This window comes from Mangifera indica, chromosome 3 (genome assembly GCF_011075055.1).
Source record: "Mangifera indica cultivar Alphonso chromosome 3, CATAS_Mindica_2.1, whole genome shotgun sequence".
Classification (NCBI taxonomy): Eukaryota; Viridiplantae; Streptophyta; class Magnoliopsida; order Sapindales; family Anacardiaceae; genus Mangifera; species Mangifera indica.
The window spans coordinates 8,444,792-8,465,157 of NC_058139.1; the positions used below are offsets into that span (position 1 = coordinate 8,444,792).

Sequence of the window (20,366 nt, forward strand, 5' to 3'; positions counted from 1 at the left end):
TTAAAACTTATCATTGATCGACTCAATCTTTTTGATATATGTATCTATAGATTACGTTATTTAATAGCATTATTAATACTTAAAATAAAATAATACTCATCTTATTATAAGAGTACATAAAAGTAATTTAAGCTAGCTCAAACTGAATCTCCTGAAGTCGGAAAATCCTCTCCAAAGCCAGGATTTGAAGGGTTTTGTTCATAATTTTGTGTAACTTGAAAAAGAACTCAGCATAACATTTGGCTGTTGAAGGCATTGTTTTCTCGATGCTATTTACATCTATCCGGGTTAGTATTTTTATTCATCGGGGATTTTGTGTAATATATTATTCAAGGTATTAAGCAAGGAGGCATTTTGCACAGGATCAATCCATCCCACATCATTATTGATATTTAGTGCTCCAGTAGTAATAAGTCAATCGGTAGAAGCAGAAGATGTTGCTTCGTTTGGAGAACTGAGCTTTCATTCCATCTCAGGAAATAAACAAAAACGAAAGCAATCAATTGATCAACACCAAGTATACAAAGGAGCTGAAACACCATGGAATTACATTAAAATCTCAACTAAGTTTATGTCAGGATAACTTGTGTTAATCAAACACCTCTAATTAGTTAACTTTATTTTTAACTTTCAGACAGCTGAAGTTTGTCTACTATTATTTATTTACAATGTTACAAGTACCCAGATGATCTTGTTTCATGTACATTATTTCTACCAGTTGTTCCTGCCAACTTGCTTGTGCTACTTATATTTGGGGGAACCTGTGACTGTCTCTTTGCGAGCTCTCTCACTCGTAACAAAATAGGAGCAGGAATCGGCATTCCAGATGCATGCTTCCGAGGGTTTACCTATGTTGCCAATCCGTGGAAAATTTTAAAATGGGAATTTTAAAAGATGTCTAGTTGCAAGTCAGCATAAATGCTAGAAGCAAAATGCTCACCATTTTATCTGGAGGTGTCTGTGCAAGGCTTGCTTTCAGCAGATTCCTCCACTTGTCCTGTAAAATAAGTTCTGTTATCAGCTTGAAATTATTTGTGATTGTTAAAACTGCCCCAGTATTTAGTGAACATTTATGTTGCAAATTGCAATACCAAATTGAGGGATCCAGCTGTTATATGTGTGTACCTTGAGATCGACAGAGGTGCGATAGGAATAGGACGCAAAGGCAAGCCTTTTGATCTCAGACCATCTTCCAGCTCCATACCTGGATACACCCTCAACAAGTTTCGTAACTTCAGAGAGTGTCCAAGCTCGGTGATGTTTCCTTCTCATTCCACCTTTCCCGGTAGGCACAGTGACCACATTATCATCTGAAGTATCTCCGGATGGATCTACGTGTTTTGACTCCATATTCTGTCCCTGCTCAATTGAACCCATTGAAGAAAATGGCTTATCCTTCTCTGGTTCAAATGTAAACTGATACACAATCACAGTGTAATCAGTCCATGAATTCAAGTTGTATCAAAGAAATAATCTCAGCAGAAATGGCAGATCACTTGATTAAATAGTCAAGACATCAGGAATGAACAAAAACTTGAAACAAAGAACAAACACTAAAATCCAGGTGTTGCATAGCCACATGCATCCCTGCTGAACCATGCTACATGACCGTGACGACCATAACCCATATCAAACAATTATCAGTACATGCTAGTTTAGTTTGCAAGACCTAAAATTTAGGTATCAACACTCACATCCATGCTTGCTTCCTACTTCTCCCAGTAATACATGTTAACTCTCCATCAAGACGAGATTGGTATGAGGAATGTTAACAAATCTTGTTAACCACTTTTCTCTTATAATCTATTATCATCCAGAGAGTCCAAATTGTGTTCTTAAGATTCAACTTAGGAAAAAAATCCAACTGGCAAAGGACAAACTTAGAATATTTATTTGAAAGCTTGAAACAAAAATATTTTCATAGACCATTCATGACTCTTGACATGTAGGGGTTCCACATTCAAACCTAATTTATGAAGACAAAAATAAGTTTGGTCTTACTGGATGCTGCATCTTCTGAAAGTCGGATCTGGCTTCCAAGATTATGTTCCCACTCTCATCGTTTGGTTGAGAACTATGCACACTGAAGGTCTTCTTGACTAGAGCAGCTGTCATGCCCATGCTCTTGGGATAAAATTCCTACATAACATAATTGAAATAATGTCATAGTTGTACTTCCATGCTGTACAAGAATCAATCACACAATAGAACGGAGAAAAAAAATTGGAAACAATAATAATGGCCCATTTATGTCTATCATACTATTTACTACCACAAGATCCACAACCTCCATAAAGTGAAAAAGTAAATGAAAAAAATAAACATAAGTACCAATGTCCTTAAGAAAGCTGCTTCTTTTTTCCTCTAGATTAAATTATGGGTGCTTTAACTTACTCCAATGGTTTTTTTTAAGCACGTTATATTAAAATTTGTTATAATGTTAAATAGATGTTGTATAAGAAGCACACAAAAGCCACTCTAAAGTACTAATACAAGCACCAGTTAAATAATCTTTTAAAATTTATAATTACTACAGTACAACAGACATGCAAACAATTTTACTTCCTGTGGTATATAGAAATGGTGTACAATTTTATAATTGCTTTTTTATGAAGAAGGATGAGAGTACTTCTAAAAAACAAGTATTACCGGGTTAATAATAGAAATACAAAACATGAGAGCACTCCATATACACAAAATGATGGAGAGAATGAGAGAAGAATCAAAGAAACAATTTGGATTGCACAAGGAAAAACAGTCATATGAAAGACCAAAAAAAAAAAAAAAAATTGGTCCCATGCCATAACGAATTTGCATCAGGAGAAACAAGTACATCTACATATATAATAATGACTAACCAGTTATTCCACAGCTAGCAAATAGGGGGATAGTCAAAGAAATATAATTAATCCATGCTATAACTATCGATAGTATGAGAAGCACAAAATTTCATATTGCTAAGGCACAAAGTATCTTACATACCATCAGTGCCATGATATCTTTCCTTGGACGGCTTCTTCGGACTCGAGAAACATACGGAATCTGCACTCCAGATCCTCCAAGAGAATCCAGCCTCATCACAACAGTTCTATTAGAAGAGGCAATTCTAACAGGCCTAGTGTGAGCTTTTGGGAATGTCTGTCTCAGACCAAAACTTTTAGATGAAAATATTGACTTTCCACTTGACTCTTTGGACTCCACTTCTGACAGTTCTTCAATATATCTTCTTGTTGGCTTCCGAACTCTCTTAGCAGCTACCTGGTCTGCATGAAGATCTTCACTTCTATGATATTTGTCTGCGCTAGAGTTTCTCTGTCTCTCAACAGATGAAGTGTGATGTTCTTCCATTTGGCTACATTGGCTAGTTGATGCATCTTTGCATTCCACATTCACTACTCCAACAACTGTATCGCTCATAGAAGTAATACCTTCATCGTTGCAGCTTTCTTCCTTGCCTTTGCTCACCAACTTATTATCTTTAATTATGAAACTTGATACTGAAACATCACAAGAATTAGTCAAGCCCATGGCAATCCTTCTCTTAAGCCACTGCTTGTCCTTGACAGTAGTTTCCCTCCCAAAAGTTGCTCTAAAAGTTTCATGAAGTTCTTTGATTGATAAATTGTCCAAGCATATTTCTCCTTTTAGCCTAGAAAAATCAGGTTTTGAACTAATGCATACAGCGGAAGCTGATGATTGACCTTCTATCAGTTCATTTGGAGGATTTGAGCACTCCCCAACACTCCCAGAATGATTAATATGGCTTCTTCTAAAACTTGGCGAAGAGGAAGCATCATTTCCCTGCAAAGGAATTTCAGATTGGAGCTTCTCATCAATGCCAGGCATTTTATCATTCTGATCAGAACACTGGCCCTCTACAATCACATAAGCAGAAGAATGATCAGGCAATCCACAAGCTAACAGATGAGTCTCATCCTGTTTGACCTCTTGCAACATCTCCTCAATGCACTACAAGAGATTTTATAGGCCAAGAAGAATCCAAGACAATACAGTTAAATTAATAGTTGGATAAACATCAGTAAAAATTTGTAAATGCACAAGCAGAAAACAAATTAATAACACACAACACACAAAAAAAATAAACAGACTAAAAAATGTAACAATGAAAGCTGTGGTCATGGTTTTGAAATTGGACCGGCCGTTAAGATCATTTCAACTAGGACCCGGTGGCTAGTCCGGTCCTGTTGAGTGGTTTAATGGCTTCTTTGAACCACAGTTCAACCGGGCTAACCATGCAGGTTTGTGGTTAAAACACCAGTTTTACCATGGTTCATGGTGCAACACCATCAAACTCTAAATAAATTTGTGGTAAATTATAAATAAATAAATAATATACATACATACACACATACATACATATGTATATACATACATATGTATGTGTATGTGTATACACATACACATACATACATATGTATATACATACATATAGTATATATGTGTATGTGTATGTGTATACACATACACATACATACATATGTGTATGTGTATACACAGACATACATACACATATATATATCTATATATCTATATGTATATATATACACATATGTATGTATGTGTATGTGTATACACAGACATACATACATATAGATATACATATGTATGTATGTATATATATATATAGTGTTGTTTTCCAGGTCAGATGGCCAATCTAATCAGTCGGGCAAGGAAAAACCCAGATCAAGCTTTTGACCCGGTCAAGGCCCAGTCCGATTATTAAAACATTGGTCATGGTACCTGCTCAGCTAGCTGTAAAGTACCAATATAATCAATGAAATTAGTCCAATTTTGAATCTGTTATTATAAGACATTTAGTCAATACCTCAACATGCATATTTGATTTTCCAACATCAACTTCCGTGTTTTCAGACTGTGACAAACCTGACAGACAAAAATACTTCAAATGTTGAATACAAATACAACAAAAAAATATAACATGATAAATAAAAAGCAATAAACCAATAATAATGTCTGACCTCAAGCAAACATCAGATTTCTAATAAATTTTAAAAAATGCATGGAAAACAGCAAGAAGCACAAGAAACTAATTTTTTTTATGTAAAAAAGTTTGGAAGTTATAAAGATCAAGGTTGGTGAAGGATGCCATGGCCAAACAGAAAAAAATGAATTACCTAGATCAAATAATGGAAGTATTTGCATAAAACACAGAATATGTTTCATCCTCCCTTAACGTAAATTTTCAAAATGTTTCAGGTCGTAACCATCACAGCAGATAGCATGAATACTAGCAGTAGCAACAGCTACTATTTCATCTTACTCAAAGTAATGTTCAAAATATTTCATGTGTTATGATGTTCAAAATGTCTCATGTAGTAGTACACAGATAAACCTTCTGAGCTTTCAAACTGGGGCATCCCAGATGAAGACCCTCCAGTCTGCCCAGTGTCTGCAACTAGATGCATTTCAATCTTATCATCTGCAAGCAAGTTTCCAACCTCCATAAGTTCATCATCAGTTGCAGGCACTAGCCTCCCATCTCCCTCAACCTGTCAATCATGTAGGACATTAGCACTTCATTCCTCAGCTCAAAGAAAGCACTTTAAGACAATGGATGAAACAAAATGTAAACTATTGAGTCTCACCAATCCACTATATCAGACAAGCATACAATCATGAGATAAAATTCATTAGATTTAGCTTCTGCTTGCCTCTTTAGTGATTAAAACAAGAAGAGTATGACAGTGATCCATTAGAAATATAGTGGTCATGGCCATAGATCATACTTAGAGCTTATACAATGATCTTCAGTTAACACTGCTAATGCTTATCAAGCTAGGTCTCACATCAACCTCATTTATCTATTTAAGTCAACAACATAAAAACAACATGATGTGACCCCCCCATCATATGCTTCAAGCAACTAATAAGTCATTTAAACAGGGTGATTAAATTAGTAACTACTGAACTGATTAAGTTGAATTTGAAACAATGCTATGCATGAAGAGAATGGTACAATTTATCTCCACCAGAAGTTGAAGATGCAATATTTTTTCATCATATTCAAGCAGATTTGAAAAGCACTCATTATGCATTGTTTGACAGAGAAAATGAATAAAACTATGCGTACAAACAAATTATACAAATTTATCTGTACAAATTGAGGTAACAGCTTGTGATTGTGTGATGTAATCATTTACTTTTTTTCTTACTTCAAAATCACTCAATCAAATACTACCACTTCTATTTATACATATAGTATTTCTCCAGAGAAAACAAGGATTGATCTCAAAGTGAAAAAGTTTATTTCTCAGACTACAAAAGTTTTTGAGTGAAAAAAGGGAGTTCCTCTTAAAATTCTCAAATTGTCAGAAGCTACTATATATCCTAGTGAAAAAAGGGTGTTTTGCTAGCATGCAAATTGCAGTTCAAAGAAAAAACTATATTTACACAAGCCAACTTTAAACTAAAATTAGAGTGATTATGATAATCGTGGGCAACCACAAATCAACATAAACAAACTTTAATCTTCAGCATACAATAAAACAACATAAACCAACAAGTTAATACAATTCTACATATATAAAAAATGTACCCGAACAAGCTTGTAAACAACTGGGTCTGCACCCAGCTTTGGAGAAGATAAGGAAGAGCTACTTTTCTCAACCCCACTTTCCTTACACTTCCCTTCCTCGTTTCCCTCAACTTTGACCACTGTATCCATGGAAAATCCACCACATGCAACTCAAATACACAAACTGAAAACCCACCCAAAAAACAGAGGGGGAAAAAACAGAAAACAAATCAAAATTAATTTTTCCTTTCCAAAGCTATAATATCATCAATAAAATGAAACCCATTATCCACCACATGCAACTCAAATACACAAACTGAAAACCCACCCGAAAAACAGAGGGGGAAAAACAGAAAACAAATCAAAATCAATTTTTCCTTTCCAAAGCTATAATATCACCAATAAAAAGAAACCATTACTATAAGTTCATGAATGAACTTACACAACCCATCCACAACAACAAACAAAAACACCATAAAAGTTTATCAAAGCCAAAACTAAAACTCCGCCAAAAGAATAAAAATTCAATAAACTCCCTTAGTGTTTGATTAAATTACAATAAACCCCACTAAAGTTTCACAGGTCAATCATGTATCTTTCTAAATTGATTAGAACCTGTCATAAACACTCTAAAAACTAATCAGAGACCTCCCTAAAAGAAGATGATCCAATATTAATTACTTCGAACATCAGTAGTGAGGAATTAATTTAAACCAATAAATAATTTAAGTCTAATTGTACCAACTTTATCCACTACTTGCAAAACTCAAACACAAACACTATATAAATCAATTCTGTTTCGTCTTCAAATTTCAATATACAAAATTTTTTACAATAATTTCATTTTTCAACTTAATCATTATCAAGACAAACCAAATTAAATTTCATTTCAGCTAAATTAGACTGACTAAAAACAGCTTAATTTAAATAAATCGAAACAAATAGAACGAGTTTTGACTCACCATAGGAGAAGTGAAGTGAGCGCGAAAGAGAGCGACTTGACTCAGTAAAAGCGAAACTTCGTGAGAGAGAAGCTTAGTGGGAGTTTGAGAGCGTGAGCGCGTGAGCGAGGATGTTGCGCATAGTGTGTGAGTCACAGCCGCGGATTCGAGATATCGTATTAGCTGGATTTCATACGACAACGTGGAGTCCGGATAACTTTCGCGTCGGAACGGTATTTTTATTACTTTTCGTTAGCTCTTTGATTCTAAATTTTCACACATTTTTTTAATTTAAAATGTTTTTTTTAAATGAAATACAAATAAATAAATAAATAAATATTTTTTAAAATTTCTACAATTTGAGTTCCATTTTATAATTAATATAAATAAATTTATTTCCCACATATGTTCAACGAAATTCCCTTGCAGTCCATTAAATTCTTAATTTGGATACACCAACCCAAAATCCAACTTTAATAGAAACAGATAAGAAAGGATAAACATCATTTTCTTTCCATCAATTTCACGCAAAAAAACAGAAAATAGGGAAAATATTCGAAGACCTTTTATTATTTAGGGCATAGGATTTATTTGTGTCAACACTAAAAATAAAGATCTTATAGTTGCAACAATAGAAATTTTTTTATTTTGGTGCTTGTGTGTGAAATAGAATGAATTAGTTATTTTTTATTGAATTTTGTGAAATTGAAAATAAAAATCTAAATTTTTTTCTTGATTTTTCCACTATGTGTTATTTGCCCTTATCATACGAGTCACACGTGGTGGAAATAGATGAAAGAAAAAAGTTATGTGACATATTTATGTGTGATGTGCAAGCCATTTGTGGTAAGGGTAACTAAAATTTTGCAATACATTATTAGGTATGTATGCTCTCAAAATAGAGGCTAATTAATATTTTCCAAAAAAATGCTCTAACTAAGTTTTACATTGTATTAATTATAGAGATACAAGTCATGCATAGTTAAGACGAATACAATTTTATCATAAGCAATTTAAGATATATACGAGATAAAAAATTTGTTATTATTGAGAGGTATTTGAAATTCATCACTTTAAAAGGCTAATTAATTTTGTCATAATCACAAAATCAGGTAAAAAGATAATTAAAATTTACTGATTTTGGTAGAAATATTTTTTTAAAAGTTTTATTAAAATTTTTGTTCCGTTTTCTATAAACATATTTGATTATCTGTAAATATTATTAGAATTAACCGTATTATTAGATTTTTTTTTGTTGCATTGTTGTTGTTCTCCGATCATGCATTCTCCCTAAAGGTCATCATTATATCACCATCTTTAATCGACAGAACATTGTCATAATGTGTTTCTTGTATCCTCCGTGTCAACGATGATAAAAGATAATGTTTCATGTTATTACAGTGGTTGAAATGCAATCTCCTCATAATGACAAACTCAAACGAATTAAATCATGCATTAACATCGTTCAATCGAAACCAAAATTCTTTATAAAAGTTTGACCTAAATATCTCTAGAGCAACACTAAGTGTTTTAGTATTTCACTAAATTTCGACTCTTCCACCTCTAGGAAACTTCCAAACCACATAGCTTTGAAAGTTGTTTTTACTTGTCAATCAAAGTCGCAAGTACTTTGACCATTGCATCTCGATAACCTCAAGTGGTCACATGCACTTTAAATTGTCAAGAAGTTAAGATCTTCTCAACTAAAATCTACTCTCATATTTCTTTTATGGTTGGAAGCAACATTCTACAACAAAAAATCAAATGATTCAATTAATTTTCATAATATTTGCATATAATTAATCATGCTTGCTAAAAAAAAAAAAACAAAAATTTGAATAAATTCAATTATACCGAAATTAGCAAATTTAATTACCCTCTTAATATGACAAAATTCAATTATCCCTCTACTATGGCAAATTCTACAACCCTTATTATAGAGTCACACATATCTTAAATCACACATTACAAAATTCATTTACCCTAACCATGTATAACTCACATGCTTTTAAATAACCGTGTGAAATTATTTTAGCCCCCACCATACAAGTCACAAAAATTCAATTTCCCCTTAACATGAGTAACTAAGTAAATTTAAAATTTCAAACACTCCCCCATTTTGGAAAAAATTAATTAGTCCACACCATTAAGGATGGCAACGGGACAAAGAGGGATTGAATACCCTAGTCTATGCCCTAGTTCTTGTCCTTACAAGAAAGACTTTTCTTTGCTCTCGCACCGTCCTTGATACAATGAGGGCAAGGAATCGCCTTCCTTGTTTTAGGGAAAAAATTCTCTCCCCAACCCCCTATCCTCGCAAAAAAATGATGAAACATTTATTTAAGTGTTAGGGTATATTCACAATAATTCAGAATTTTAAAGGTAATTCAATTGATAAAGACTTTAGGGATACATAAAGGAGGAGATAAACCGAGGATGGGATAGGTTAGGGATATATCTATCCTTGTCCTTGCTTCGTCCTTGATTAGGAGATTTTAATCGTTTCCATTCTTGACCCCCTCCCTCTGCTTATTCCTATGAAGGAATCTTATGTCTGTTCATGGAAAGGCGGGTTGAATACATAGTTTGGAGGGTTGAATTGCCATATAAACCCACGAACATCACAAATAAATATGACAAATATAATTAAACTTCTACCTTCATCTACTCCTACCATGTGTGGCTCACATGGTAGAAACATCAAGCATGATGAAAAAATAAAGAAAAAATATGGTTTTTATATTCGATTTTACTATTAATTGATTCTAACTGAATTCAATAATAAAAGCATTCGCAAAATTCAACAAAAGCACAATCAATTCATTTTATTTTACAAACAAAACACTGCAACTGAAAAGTCTCCATCGTTAAATCCATGACATCTTTGTTTTCAATGCACATACAAGTACATATCTATAACCCCAAGCAATAAAAGATGAAAATGAATAATTTACTAACCTTTTTCTCCCCTATTATTTGCTTGAAAAAGCAATAGAATGCTCGGGATCAACAACAAAAATATGGTATCTGTGACGATTGCTCTATATGTGAGTTTTGAAAAGGAAAAACTAAGTCATAGGTAAATGTATAAACGAGATAATTTCATCTAACCTTAATATGTTAGTCACAAAGGCATAATAGTTGGATTATAGTTTATTTTTATATAAGCCCTTGAAAATGGTTATATTAATTAATTACTCTGAAAAAGGGAAAACTTAAACCTGGACAACCAAATTCAATAAATGATTTGATGCAAGGATTATATTATATAAGCTTACATGGAATAGGATTTGGTGTTTAGAGTTTAAAATTTAAGTTTTAGCATTGTTGTGATGTGCAACTCTCAACATACTTTCAGTGAAGGGTGCAATCGAGCCAAGTTAAGCCGAGCCAAATTATGCTTGACTTGAGCTCATGCTTGACTTGAGTCAAGTTTGTCAAGCTGAAAAGTTCTTCACTCAAGCTCGAAACAAATGGGTTACTCAAACTCAACTTGAAAAATTACATTTAAACCTTGTAGCTTCTATATTTATCAAGTGTCTTTCATATTTAAAATCAGGGAATAAGATTTTAGTTGTGTAAGTGTAACATTTGAAACTTTAAGGAGTTTATTAATATTTTACTTGAGTCAAGTTGACCAACAATAAGCTCAAGCTCAGCTCGAGATTTGAACTCAAATTGGTCAAGTTTAAACTCAACTTGACAATAATCAAGTCGAGCCCAGCTCGACATAAGTACACCCCTCCTTTCAACCAATGACGAAGAGTGACTAAGTTGACCAGTCCAAAGAGCATCTATTGCTCATTAACACTATATTTGAGGATGTCATATATCCTTGTTTAAAAGAGATGGCCTCGATGTGCTTAGAACCAAAGTTTCCACAAGTAAGAACTTTGACACAGAATGGCATAATAGATATATTATTAGAATAAGATCATTTAGATTGTCTAATCAACATAAAACATAGAAAAGCATCAGCGAATAAAAGAATCATACTACTTGTGAAGAATCAATTACAGTACTAATTTTTCTTATTACTAATGGAGTAGTTCCCTAACTCCCAGAACTAGAACAAGTTCAAATAGACCAACAAATTCCAGATTTAATATAAACATTGTTGTAGATCCGCTTAAGCCATCATTATTATGAAGCTGAAGATATAATCAATGCTAACCAAAAGAACTTTGTGTTGAGGTGAAACAAATCATACAAAGATTTCACATTTAAATCCTCATGCATGATCTCATAACAGAATAAAAGGCCACACATCAAACTGATATATTGGTTGAAAAAATTCTAACATTCACTATTCGACTCACCTGAGGATGTCATGTATCCTTGTCAAACACACTGAACTCATCCTATTGAGGATTGTGCTTTCCACAAAGAACAAACCTACACATATCATGGCATAATAGATATGTTAGAAAAGTCATTTAGATTGTCTAATGAATGAAAGAATCCAACCCTTAGGCACAAAGTTCATCATAGAACATAGATAGAAATAGGCCTTTTAAAATAAAGGAAACATTCTACTCATGGAAAATCAATCACAGTATTTTTTGAATAGGGTAGAATGATTGTAGAGTTCTCGAACTCCAAAAACTATAACAAGATCAAAGAGACTAACAAACTCCTAATTCAATTTAAGCATTGTTGTAGATCCTCGTTGGGAAGTAGTGTAAATCAGTGATAAGAACAAGCATTTGTTCTGCCAAACAGTGTGAAGTAAATCATAATAAGATTTCACAAATCGAAACTTAATACACATAATCTCAAAACTGAGAAACTGGAAAGGGATATCAAATTGAACATAGCTAATGGAAGTTCTGAAGCAAACTCACAAGGAAAGAATAAAATTCAAAACAAATATTATAGTAATTTTTGCAAGAATAAAAAATATAAATAAAAAAAGAAGCCGGTATGCAGGTGGAATCCAATCCAATATCGATAAAGAACACAAAAAATACTAATGTAAGAGTTCCCGAACTCCAAGAACTATAAGAAGTTCAAAAAGACTAACAAACTCCAATTCAATTTAAGCATTGTTATGGATCTCTTAACCCACTATTTCTGGGTAAGGGAGGAGTAAATCAATGCTAAATAACAGTGTTCTGCTAAGAAATGTGAAACAAATCACACAAACCAAACCCTGATAAAAAATCTAACAATGAAATGACAAATCATGCAACATCAATTGGTTAAAAAGTTTTATCAAAGACACAACTGATAGAAATTTTTAACAATTACCAAAACAAATTTTAACAATTCAAAATCCATTTAGCAATTTTCAGGCTAAATTGTGTTGATAAAAAAACATTGCAGAGGGAAAAAAAATAAGAAAAGCTTTCTCCTTTTTGGGGATCAAGAATAAACTATAAGAAATCAATATAAACTTACAAATTCCCATATGAATCCTATGAAGAATACAAAACAAACAAGAGCAAGAAGTAATGTCCCAGTGGCAACTTAGAAAAAAAAAAGCAGGGTTAAAATTTTTTAACGAAGAAGACTCCATGGCCCAATGGATAAGGCGCTGGTCTACGGAACCAGAGATTCTGGGTTCGATCCCCAGTGGAGTCGCCGGTTCAGAATGGAATTTTTTTAATTTTTCTCTTACTAGAATAAATTTTCTCACCTTGATTTCAAAGCCTGAGCTGTTGGCGGCCATCTTAGCAACGGAGGAATAGTCTGCTGAGGAATAAGCTGAAAACTTGAAATGAAATGGAGATAATAAGAGTGGGCGATTCTAAAAATTTCCTGATGGTGAAGAACGGAAAAAAGTCCAAATGACAACTGTAAAATAATTAAACTAGAACAGAAAAGATGAGGCTATGGCCCACCAAAAACGAGAAGAAAATATACGCTGCAGCCGTGCACAACGCAACCATCCAACTAATCGATCGGCTTTCAGGATCCTACACACCACAGGGATGTATAAGGAATTGCACAAGTTTGTTTATCCGTAGAATTATCTTCTTTAGCGGGAATGAAAACCAACGGTTGGCTGATATGAAGCAATACTAGTAGACGGGTAGTGAAGCTGAAAGGCTGTTATCAATGGCGGGGGCTGCTCTTTCTTTAACTCCTTTCTTCAAATCATCACTGATTTCTTCTCTTTCTCATAATTCACGTAACCCCACTGCACCTTTCATTTTAAACTTCGGAAAAAGGCTTCTTTTTCGTTGCTCCTCCAAGAAAAAGATCAGCTTTGTTGATCAAATTCTAGACTACATTGAAGGTACAATAAGGGTGGTTTGTGAGAAAAATCGAAACTTCTATTTATATGCTATATGTTATGTACGTATGTTGGTGCTGGATTTGCAGGGGGTCCAAAGTTGAGGAAATGGTATGGGGCGCCTGATCTTCTCCCAAAAGATGGATCTCTTAAGGAAGATGAAGCCGAAGATGACTATCCAGGTAATTTGAGAAGCTATGGGCGTTTATGTTTAGAGTTTTATATAGTGTAAATTAATCTCTTGAAAGGTTGTTTAAACTTGGAATTTATTGTGAAAAAGCAGATGAAGAAAGGAATTATATTCTGGTAACAGATGGAGATAGTGAAATCGGTCAGGTATGTGTGACATTATCCATTTGATCTTAAGATTTAGGATTTAAATGCACATCTATTTGACATCTAAACTCTGATTCGTCTAATTTCTTCACCATGCCATTTCAAGGTTCTTTGCCTTCTTGATGTTGGATTTTATTTATGGTTGTCTTAACATGATTTTGAATTCAGAATTATGAACCTTGGTTGTGTTTTCTTCCATATATGCAGATGCTGATACTCTCATTGATTGTGAAACGGACTCCAATCAAGGCACTGGTGAAGGATAAGCGAAGTGCCATGGAATCCTTTGGAACTTATGTTGAGGTGGGTGGTAAAAGTTTTCACTGAATTTTCTTCATTTCCATTCAAATGACTGGTAATTTCATTGCCTGTTGTTCTTTCACAGTCATTGGTCGGAGACACAAGCAACAAAACCTTCCTCAAGAAAGCTCTCAGAGGCGTTCGCACAATCATTTGTCCAAGTGTAACTGTTATTTGTGTCAATCTTAAGTTCCCATTTTCTCGCAAATCATTTGTCATAGGCTGTTTTATTTAGCGCGTAAAGTTTCGCATATCATTTCTTAGAAGTCATTAGCTTACTGGCTATCAACTTGTACTAGAAACCTCTGTTTGCTTCTTTCACAGGAAGGTTTTCTATCAAAAGTGGAGAGCTTAAAAGGAGTAAAGCATGTAATTCTCCTATCTCAGGTATATATTCTCTCTTTCCTTCTATCTCTGACACAAAAACACACAGATTTGTGTGTGTGTGTGTGTGTGTGAATATGAAAGCTTTGTCAATCTTGTAAATAAGGCTGCAGTTATCTGCTTATAGAGGTAGCAGTGGCATTCAAGCTCTCATGAGAGGAAATGCAAGAAAATTAGCGGAGCAAGATGAGTCTAGCCTTAAGGCCTCAGGAATTCCTTACACTATCATAAGGGTTGGCATGTTGGAAAACACTCCAGGTGGAAAGCAAGGTTTCAGATTTGAAGAGGTACAATATACAATATACATGTATGCTTTGTAGGCATAATAGGCTGGAACACTTTCTTTTCTTTTATGTCAAACTATTGAATCGAGAAGTGTTTATCTTTCTTAGTTATGAATACTAACAATGTAGATGCCCTCCTCTGCTCTTCAAAACAGGGTTGCGCTGCAACGGGAACCCTTAGCAAGGAGGACGCTGCCCTTATTTGTGTGGAAGCACTTAATGCAATCCCACAATCAGGATTAACATTTGAGGTCAGCGACATATATACTAATAACCATATATTCACGTAAACACAGTAGTTTATGTAAAGCTCAAAATCAGCAACATTTTCTTACATGTTAAGTGTGATAAGAAGGTTCATTTTAGAGGACGATGAACAAAAAATAAAACTCAATAATAAGTAATATCTTGAGAAAGAAAAACATTTTTCAAGTTACAGTTCAATTGGCCTAACTCTTAGTTCTGTCTCCTTTAAGTAGCAGCCCAAACCAAACCAAGTAAATATTGTTTTGTTTCAGGTCAAATTCACACAATTTTTTTATTTAGGATTCACACTGCTATTCTTAGCCCAAAATACATCTTCTTAGTTGAGGAACATAAGTTTAAAGCCTAGTTTAAACTCTCACTTGCACCGTAGAATATGAAAATTTTGTGTTTTTGTTTTTATTAAGTGATCCACCCAATGTAGTCACTTTTACTTTATTGTCAATTGAGCCCAGAAACAAAATGAAAATGGAGTTTCTGCAAAGAACATCAGGGACCTTTTTCAAAGATATAATCTAAAAGAGACAATCAACTGATTATATTTTCAACGTTATATCCAAAACAATACCTTGTTTAACCATTTTTTTATTGTTTTTCTTCTCTTTTGCTTTGTGTGCTAATAGGTGGTTAACGGAGAGGAAAAGGTTTCAGATTGGAAACAGTGTTTGACTAGATTGATGGAAAAAGCACAACAGTAACTTCCAAATAATGCCTAAACAATGCACATAATTTTGTCAGTTGGCATCCATTTATTTTGATTTTTCAGTGTTGACATTTCCCATAAATTGGTCTACAAGAGGAAGAAAGGATGTGCTTATTTGTTTCTTGACACAGAATCTGCCTATATGTTGCTACAATGAAATGGTTTGTAACTTTCTCTATGGACCAAGTGAATTTCAAGCCTTCTTGTTATCACTTTTGGAGTCAAATAAATATCTGTAATTTTGCTATCAGATAAGAGCTATTAGATTTTCTATAATTCAAGAAATCACTGATATTTATGATTCAAAGAAGTTCAGGTGAAAAAAAAATAATTTGAGTTCAGATTCTTTTAAGTTGTAGAGTCTTGTTTTGGCTTTGCTACAAGCAATCTCTCTCTGTATCTCTCTAAGGAAGTGAATCAAAATCAAACTCTCATTTGATATTGATACGAACCTTAGGAAAACCACACCTCAAAAGCTAGCTATTGAGATGGGAGAGCCTAAGGCATATAAACCTCACACTAGTTGCCCATACTTTCTAATGTGGGATCCAAGTCTCATACCTTGCACTTGGGATCCTAACAGATATAAAAGTCAAAGAAACAGAGAAAGTAAAGGAGAAGACAATGGAGTAAAGACAGACTTACATTCTTTATTGTCTGATTCCTCCACTTCATTGTGCTGTATGCATATGGATTTTTAAACCAAAATCTTTCTCATCCTTATCAAAAGTCTTGAGATTCCCCTACCCATTTTCCACAGAGAAAATATATTTAATCTTTTCAAATATTCTTATCATATCTCCAGGCAGAAAAATGGATTCTCTATTAACAAGATCACCAGTACACTTTCTCTTCTTTCAAGTACTTTTAAATCATATGGATTTATCATAACAATGCATGCATCGGATCCAACAGAAATGAAGCTCTTATAGCATCTCGGACTCTAAATATGATAACTGTATAATGCAGATTCAAGATCAGCAGAATGAAAGAGAACCAGAATTACTAAACATGATGCACAAAAATCAAATGCATATCTCACCTTGAATGTGATTTATGCCGGAACACTCGTATTAAAAGTGTTTACAAGATCTAATACATGCATGTCATTAATAAATTATCATAGCAGTAAAATCATCATAATGTCAATAAGGACTAGTTAATGATCCAGATGGCCAGTAAATTTTTTATTACAGGGGTGTTGCAATATGTTAGTTCAATCGCAACATAGTTCTAACATCTGCAATCCACTATTAACATTAAAAAATCAAAGAGGACTTTATTTCTATGCAAATCCATAAATAACAAGGAGTAAATAAATAAGTAGATTCTTTCTCCAACCCCATGTTCCCAAACTTGTATTTGTCCTGGCTTATTGTAAACAGCCTGACAAACCGTAAACAAAGAAGATGCTGTATTTACTCCAATGTTTTCATCCAGCAAGGACTAATCTCGCAGCATTTGGCATTCAAACAGTTGAAAAATAAATATAAAGATTAATCACGTGACTTCTGTTGACTCGATAAATCCAACCATTGCAAAGCTGAGCACATTCAAGGTCAGTTAACTGAAGCATGAGATCAAATCTGAACTGTAGAAATAATTGAAGTGATAAAAATCACAATGCTCAAGATGCAAAACCAAAATCCAGCTATCAACAGCAATCATTCACATGGGTCCTCCACCTAAATCTAAAAAAGTAACGAATCCTTCAAGGAAAAAACACAGAAGAAATGAAACTAAGTCATCTGGGTCCACTGACAAAAGCAATGGTAAAATCAAATTGTTTGTTTGTGCACATGCGAGTAAATGGAGGGAAAGAAAGGAGGTTCTAGAGAGTAATAACTTGAAATCTCATGGTTAAAAGAACAGTATATACCAACTATTCAATAAAATCTCAAAGAGGATACAGACATCATAAGGAATCTCTTTTGACAAACATGCGAAAAGAAGTAAGTGGGTTGTTGAAAGTTCCCATCAAAAGCAGATCATGGGTTATCATAAGAAATTACGATGAGGCTACAAAAGATTATTAGTAATGATAAGCATGTTAGACTTGAGCCTCTGTAACAACCTAAAAGACAACTAAAACTTAAATAATCCCAGCTCTTTTTTTATGATGACAGTTCAGAAACCCATCTAAAGTCTATTGATCAATTATTAAAGACTGGACAAAGTACAAAAGACATAAACCTAACAGGTAACATGTAATCCATCAATAAGCCAAGTACATGAAGAAAGAAACACAGAATCAAGCAGACACTTATAACCTGAGCACCTATGCAAAAAGATTATGGATCAATACAGAGAAGCATGGTTGATTTTAAGGAGTTGATAATACTGTTATTCAAGATGACACTGGTAATTCATTATATTGAAGCTTGAAACATCATTATACATGTAATTCATTCATAGGACTAACAGAAGCTCATCAAATTTTTTCCTTCTTTTTATCAAAATACTCTCCTTATTCCACCGGGGAATAACATAAAACTTACAAGAATGCTTGTGACTCAATAAACTACCCGGATCTAATCCTTTTCTGACTGGCTTTCCCGTCGGATTTTAATGTGCCACCTGATTCTCCTTCTGATGAGGCCTCCACTGACTGGGAGAAGGAGGTAGAGAGATCAGCATAGAGATGGACCACCCTTCTAATGTTGCTATTAAGCTCCCTGATTAAACCAACATTTCGTGTCAAGTTATCAGGCGCCTTTGACTCATGGTTTTGGTTAATCTCATTGATTAGCAACCTGTTTTGGTCTAAAATATCTTGAACTTGCCCAAAACTCTTTTCGAATGTTTGTAATACCTTGCCATCTATTTGTGCTCCATTACCTATGCCTGAAAATACACCCCCTTCCATTTCAATTCCACCTCTATTTAACCAGGTCCTATTCCTACACCAAAGGTAGTATAAGTCAAGCCAAAAAAGATGGAATCATAATTTTGTCTTAGCTAAACACATTACTATTACACTAGCAAATTGAAAATACAAAATTGCAAAGACAGAATCATTTATCACGAATTTGGTTTCTGACCAAATACAAGGAAAAGAATAAAGAAACGGGAATCAATATTTCACAAACTGAACGTCTACCCAATGGAGTCTAATCCAAAGAATTTGACTTAGTTGAGGTATATATTTTCACTTTCTTTGCTTTTCCTTTCTTTTCTCAGAGACCGAATAAAGAACTAGTGAGGTTCATATGAGACAACAAATGAAACCAAAGAAACAAGCGTGGGATTGTCTGTGTCACCAAAGCCCACATCTTTCCCATAAAACGAACGTCTTTTTTTTCATTTCTTTTTCATTTGAGAATTAAAAAAGGAAAAAAAAATCATTTTGTGTCGCAAAAACAACGTGTTTCTGTTTTTATTCTATAAAAATAAGCTAAACTGCTATACCAATTAAAGAGATCAAAAACATTTCTCAAGGCAGAAAAAACAAAACAAAAGCTAGTTGTTTCCACAAGCATACAAAGATTATGAATCCTAAAACACACAAGTTCAATTTAACCCAAAACTGTAACAAACCCACTAAAGTATGAGACTCTTTCATCGCGTACCTTCAAATGGAAGAACATGCTGGAGAAGAAAAACGATTATTTAGGATAAAAATGGAATCTTGTAAAAGCTTTGAAATTTAAAAGGGAGGCCTTGAAATCATGAACAGAAAGAAAAATAAAAGAGATAAAGCTTTACGATATGAGTGACGAAGATAGTAGAAGGATGTTTGTTGTTTTTATAATCACTATTCAGCTATGTTTGTTTGCTAGGGGAAGCATAAAAACAAAAATCGGCAGAGCGAGCAGGGGCAGGGGGAGATAAAAGGGGGGAGAAAGAAAATAAATGAAGTATGAAGGACACAAATTTTATCTTTCTCTAGTCAGTTATTTTAGTTGATGAAGTGAAAGACAGAAAAAATATCTTTGTTTTCACTATTAAAACAAGATTTAACCTGTTTTTTTTTTCAATCATGAAATGTAAATAATAGGGATTTATTATGTGCTTATTATAAAAATATAATCTGACCATGAACAAGAGTCATTTACATTTGCCACCCAATATTTGGCTTCAGAACCTTTTTATCCCTTGATTGTGTAAATAATATTTTCACCCAAAAGCAAACCCTAAAAAGGTAAAAAAGTGAATTTGCCTAAACCTAATAGATGTCTAGAATCATATAAAAGCAAAATAAAAAAAATTAGAAAGATGAAAATGAAGTCCTTGTTTCTTTTTGCAAATCATATTTTAGTCACAATTGTCACTTACCAATCTTCAGTGGCTTATCTTCATGATGATCTTGATGGGTTTAAAGATAACTTTGTAACCATTTTGCCTTCGAAGAGAGAATTCA

The 20,366-nt window shown here is 33.7% G+C and overlaps 3 protein-coding genes and 1 non-coding gene across 9 annotated transcripts; 2 read left to right on the forward strand and 2 right to left on the reverse strand.

Moving 5' to 3' along the window:
• Window positions 1–480: 480 nt before the first annotated feature.
• LOC123212447 lies at window positions 481–13,275 on the reverse strand. 5 transcript variants are annotated; one of them, XM_044631591.1, is made up of 10 exons: window positions 13,136–13,275; window positions 11,817–11,892; window positions 6,578–6,696; window positions 5,375–5,531; window positions 4,847–4,905; window positions 2,983–3,969; window positions 2,002–2,139; window positions 1,126–1,359; window positions 941–997; window positions 481–848 (listed from the first exon to the last, which is right to left on the reverse strand). In XM_044631591.1, the coding sequence occupies exons 2-10, from the start codon at window positions 11,827–11,829 to the stop codon at window positions 672–674; spliced, it is 1,941 nt and encodes a 646-aa protein (XP_044487526.1). In that variant the 5' UTR covers window positions 11,830–11,892; window positions 13,136–13,275; the 3' UTR covers window positions 481–671. The 5 variants fall into 5 exon arrangements, with proteins under 5 accessions (XP_044487526.1, XP_044487523.1, XP_044487525.1 ...); XM_044631588.1 differs by having other exon boundaries at window positions 1,126–1,416; window positions 13,136–13,274; XM_044631590.1 differs by lacking the exon at window positions 13,136–13,275 and having other exon boundaries at window positions 1,126–1,416; window positions 6,578–6,740.
• Window positions 13,008–13,080, forward strand: TRNAR-ACG. The gene has a single exon. It is a non-coding gene; the product is annotated as a tRNA-Arg (tRNA).
• Window positions 13,276–13,392: 117 nt separating the features above from the next.
• On the forward strand, window positions 13,393–16,256 carry LOC123212448. Its single transcript, XM_044631593.1, has 9 exons — window positions 13,393–13,738; window positions 13,825–13,917; window positions 14,019–14,071; window positions 14,279–14,374; window positions 14,457–14,534; window positions 14,696–14,758; window positions 14,869–15,042; window positions 15,195–15,290; window positions 15,927–16,256. Exons 1-9 carry the CDS (start codon window positions 13,558–13,560, stop codon window positions 15,999–16,001), a joined length of 909 nt encoding a protein of 302 aa, XP_044487528.1. The 5' UTR covers window positions 13,393–13,557; the 3' UTR covers window positions 16,002–16,256.
• Window positions 16,257–18,323: 2,067 nt separating this feature from the next.
• LOC123212449 (protein ELF4-LIKE 4-like) lies at window positions 18,324–19,842 on the reverse strand. Of its 2 annotated transcripts, none has more exons than XM_044631596.1 (2): window positions 19,576–19,842; window positions 18,324–18,900 (listed from the first exon to the last, which is right to left on the reverse strand). In XM_044631596.1, exon 2 carries the CDS (start codon window positions 18,870–18,872, stop codon window positions 18,528–18,530), a length of 345 nt encoding a protein of 114 aa, XP_044487531.1. In that variant the 5' UTR covers window positions 18,873–18,900; window positions 19,576–19,842; the 3' UTR covers window positions 18,324–18,527. The 2 variants fall into 2 exon arrangements, with proteins under 2 accessions (XP_044487531.1, XP_044487530.1); XM_044631595.1 differs by having other exon boundaries at window positions 18,324–18,906; window positions 19,576–19,833.
• Between the last annotated feature and the right edge of the window lie 524 nt (window positions 19,843–20,366).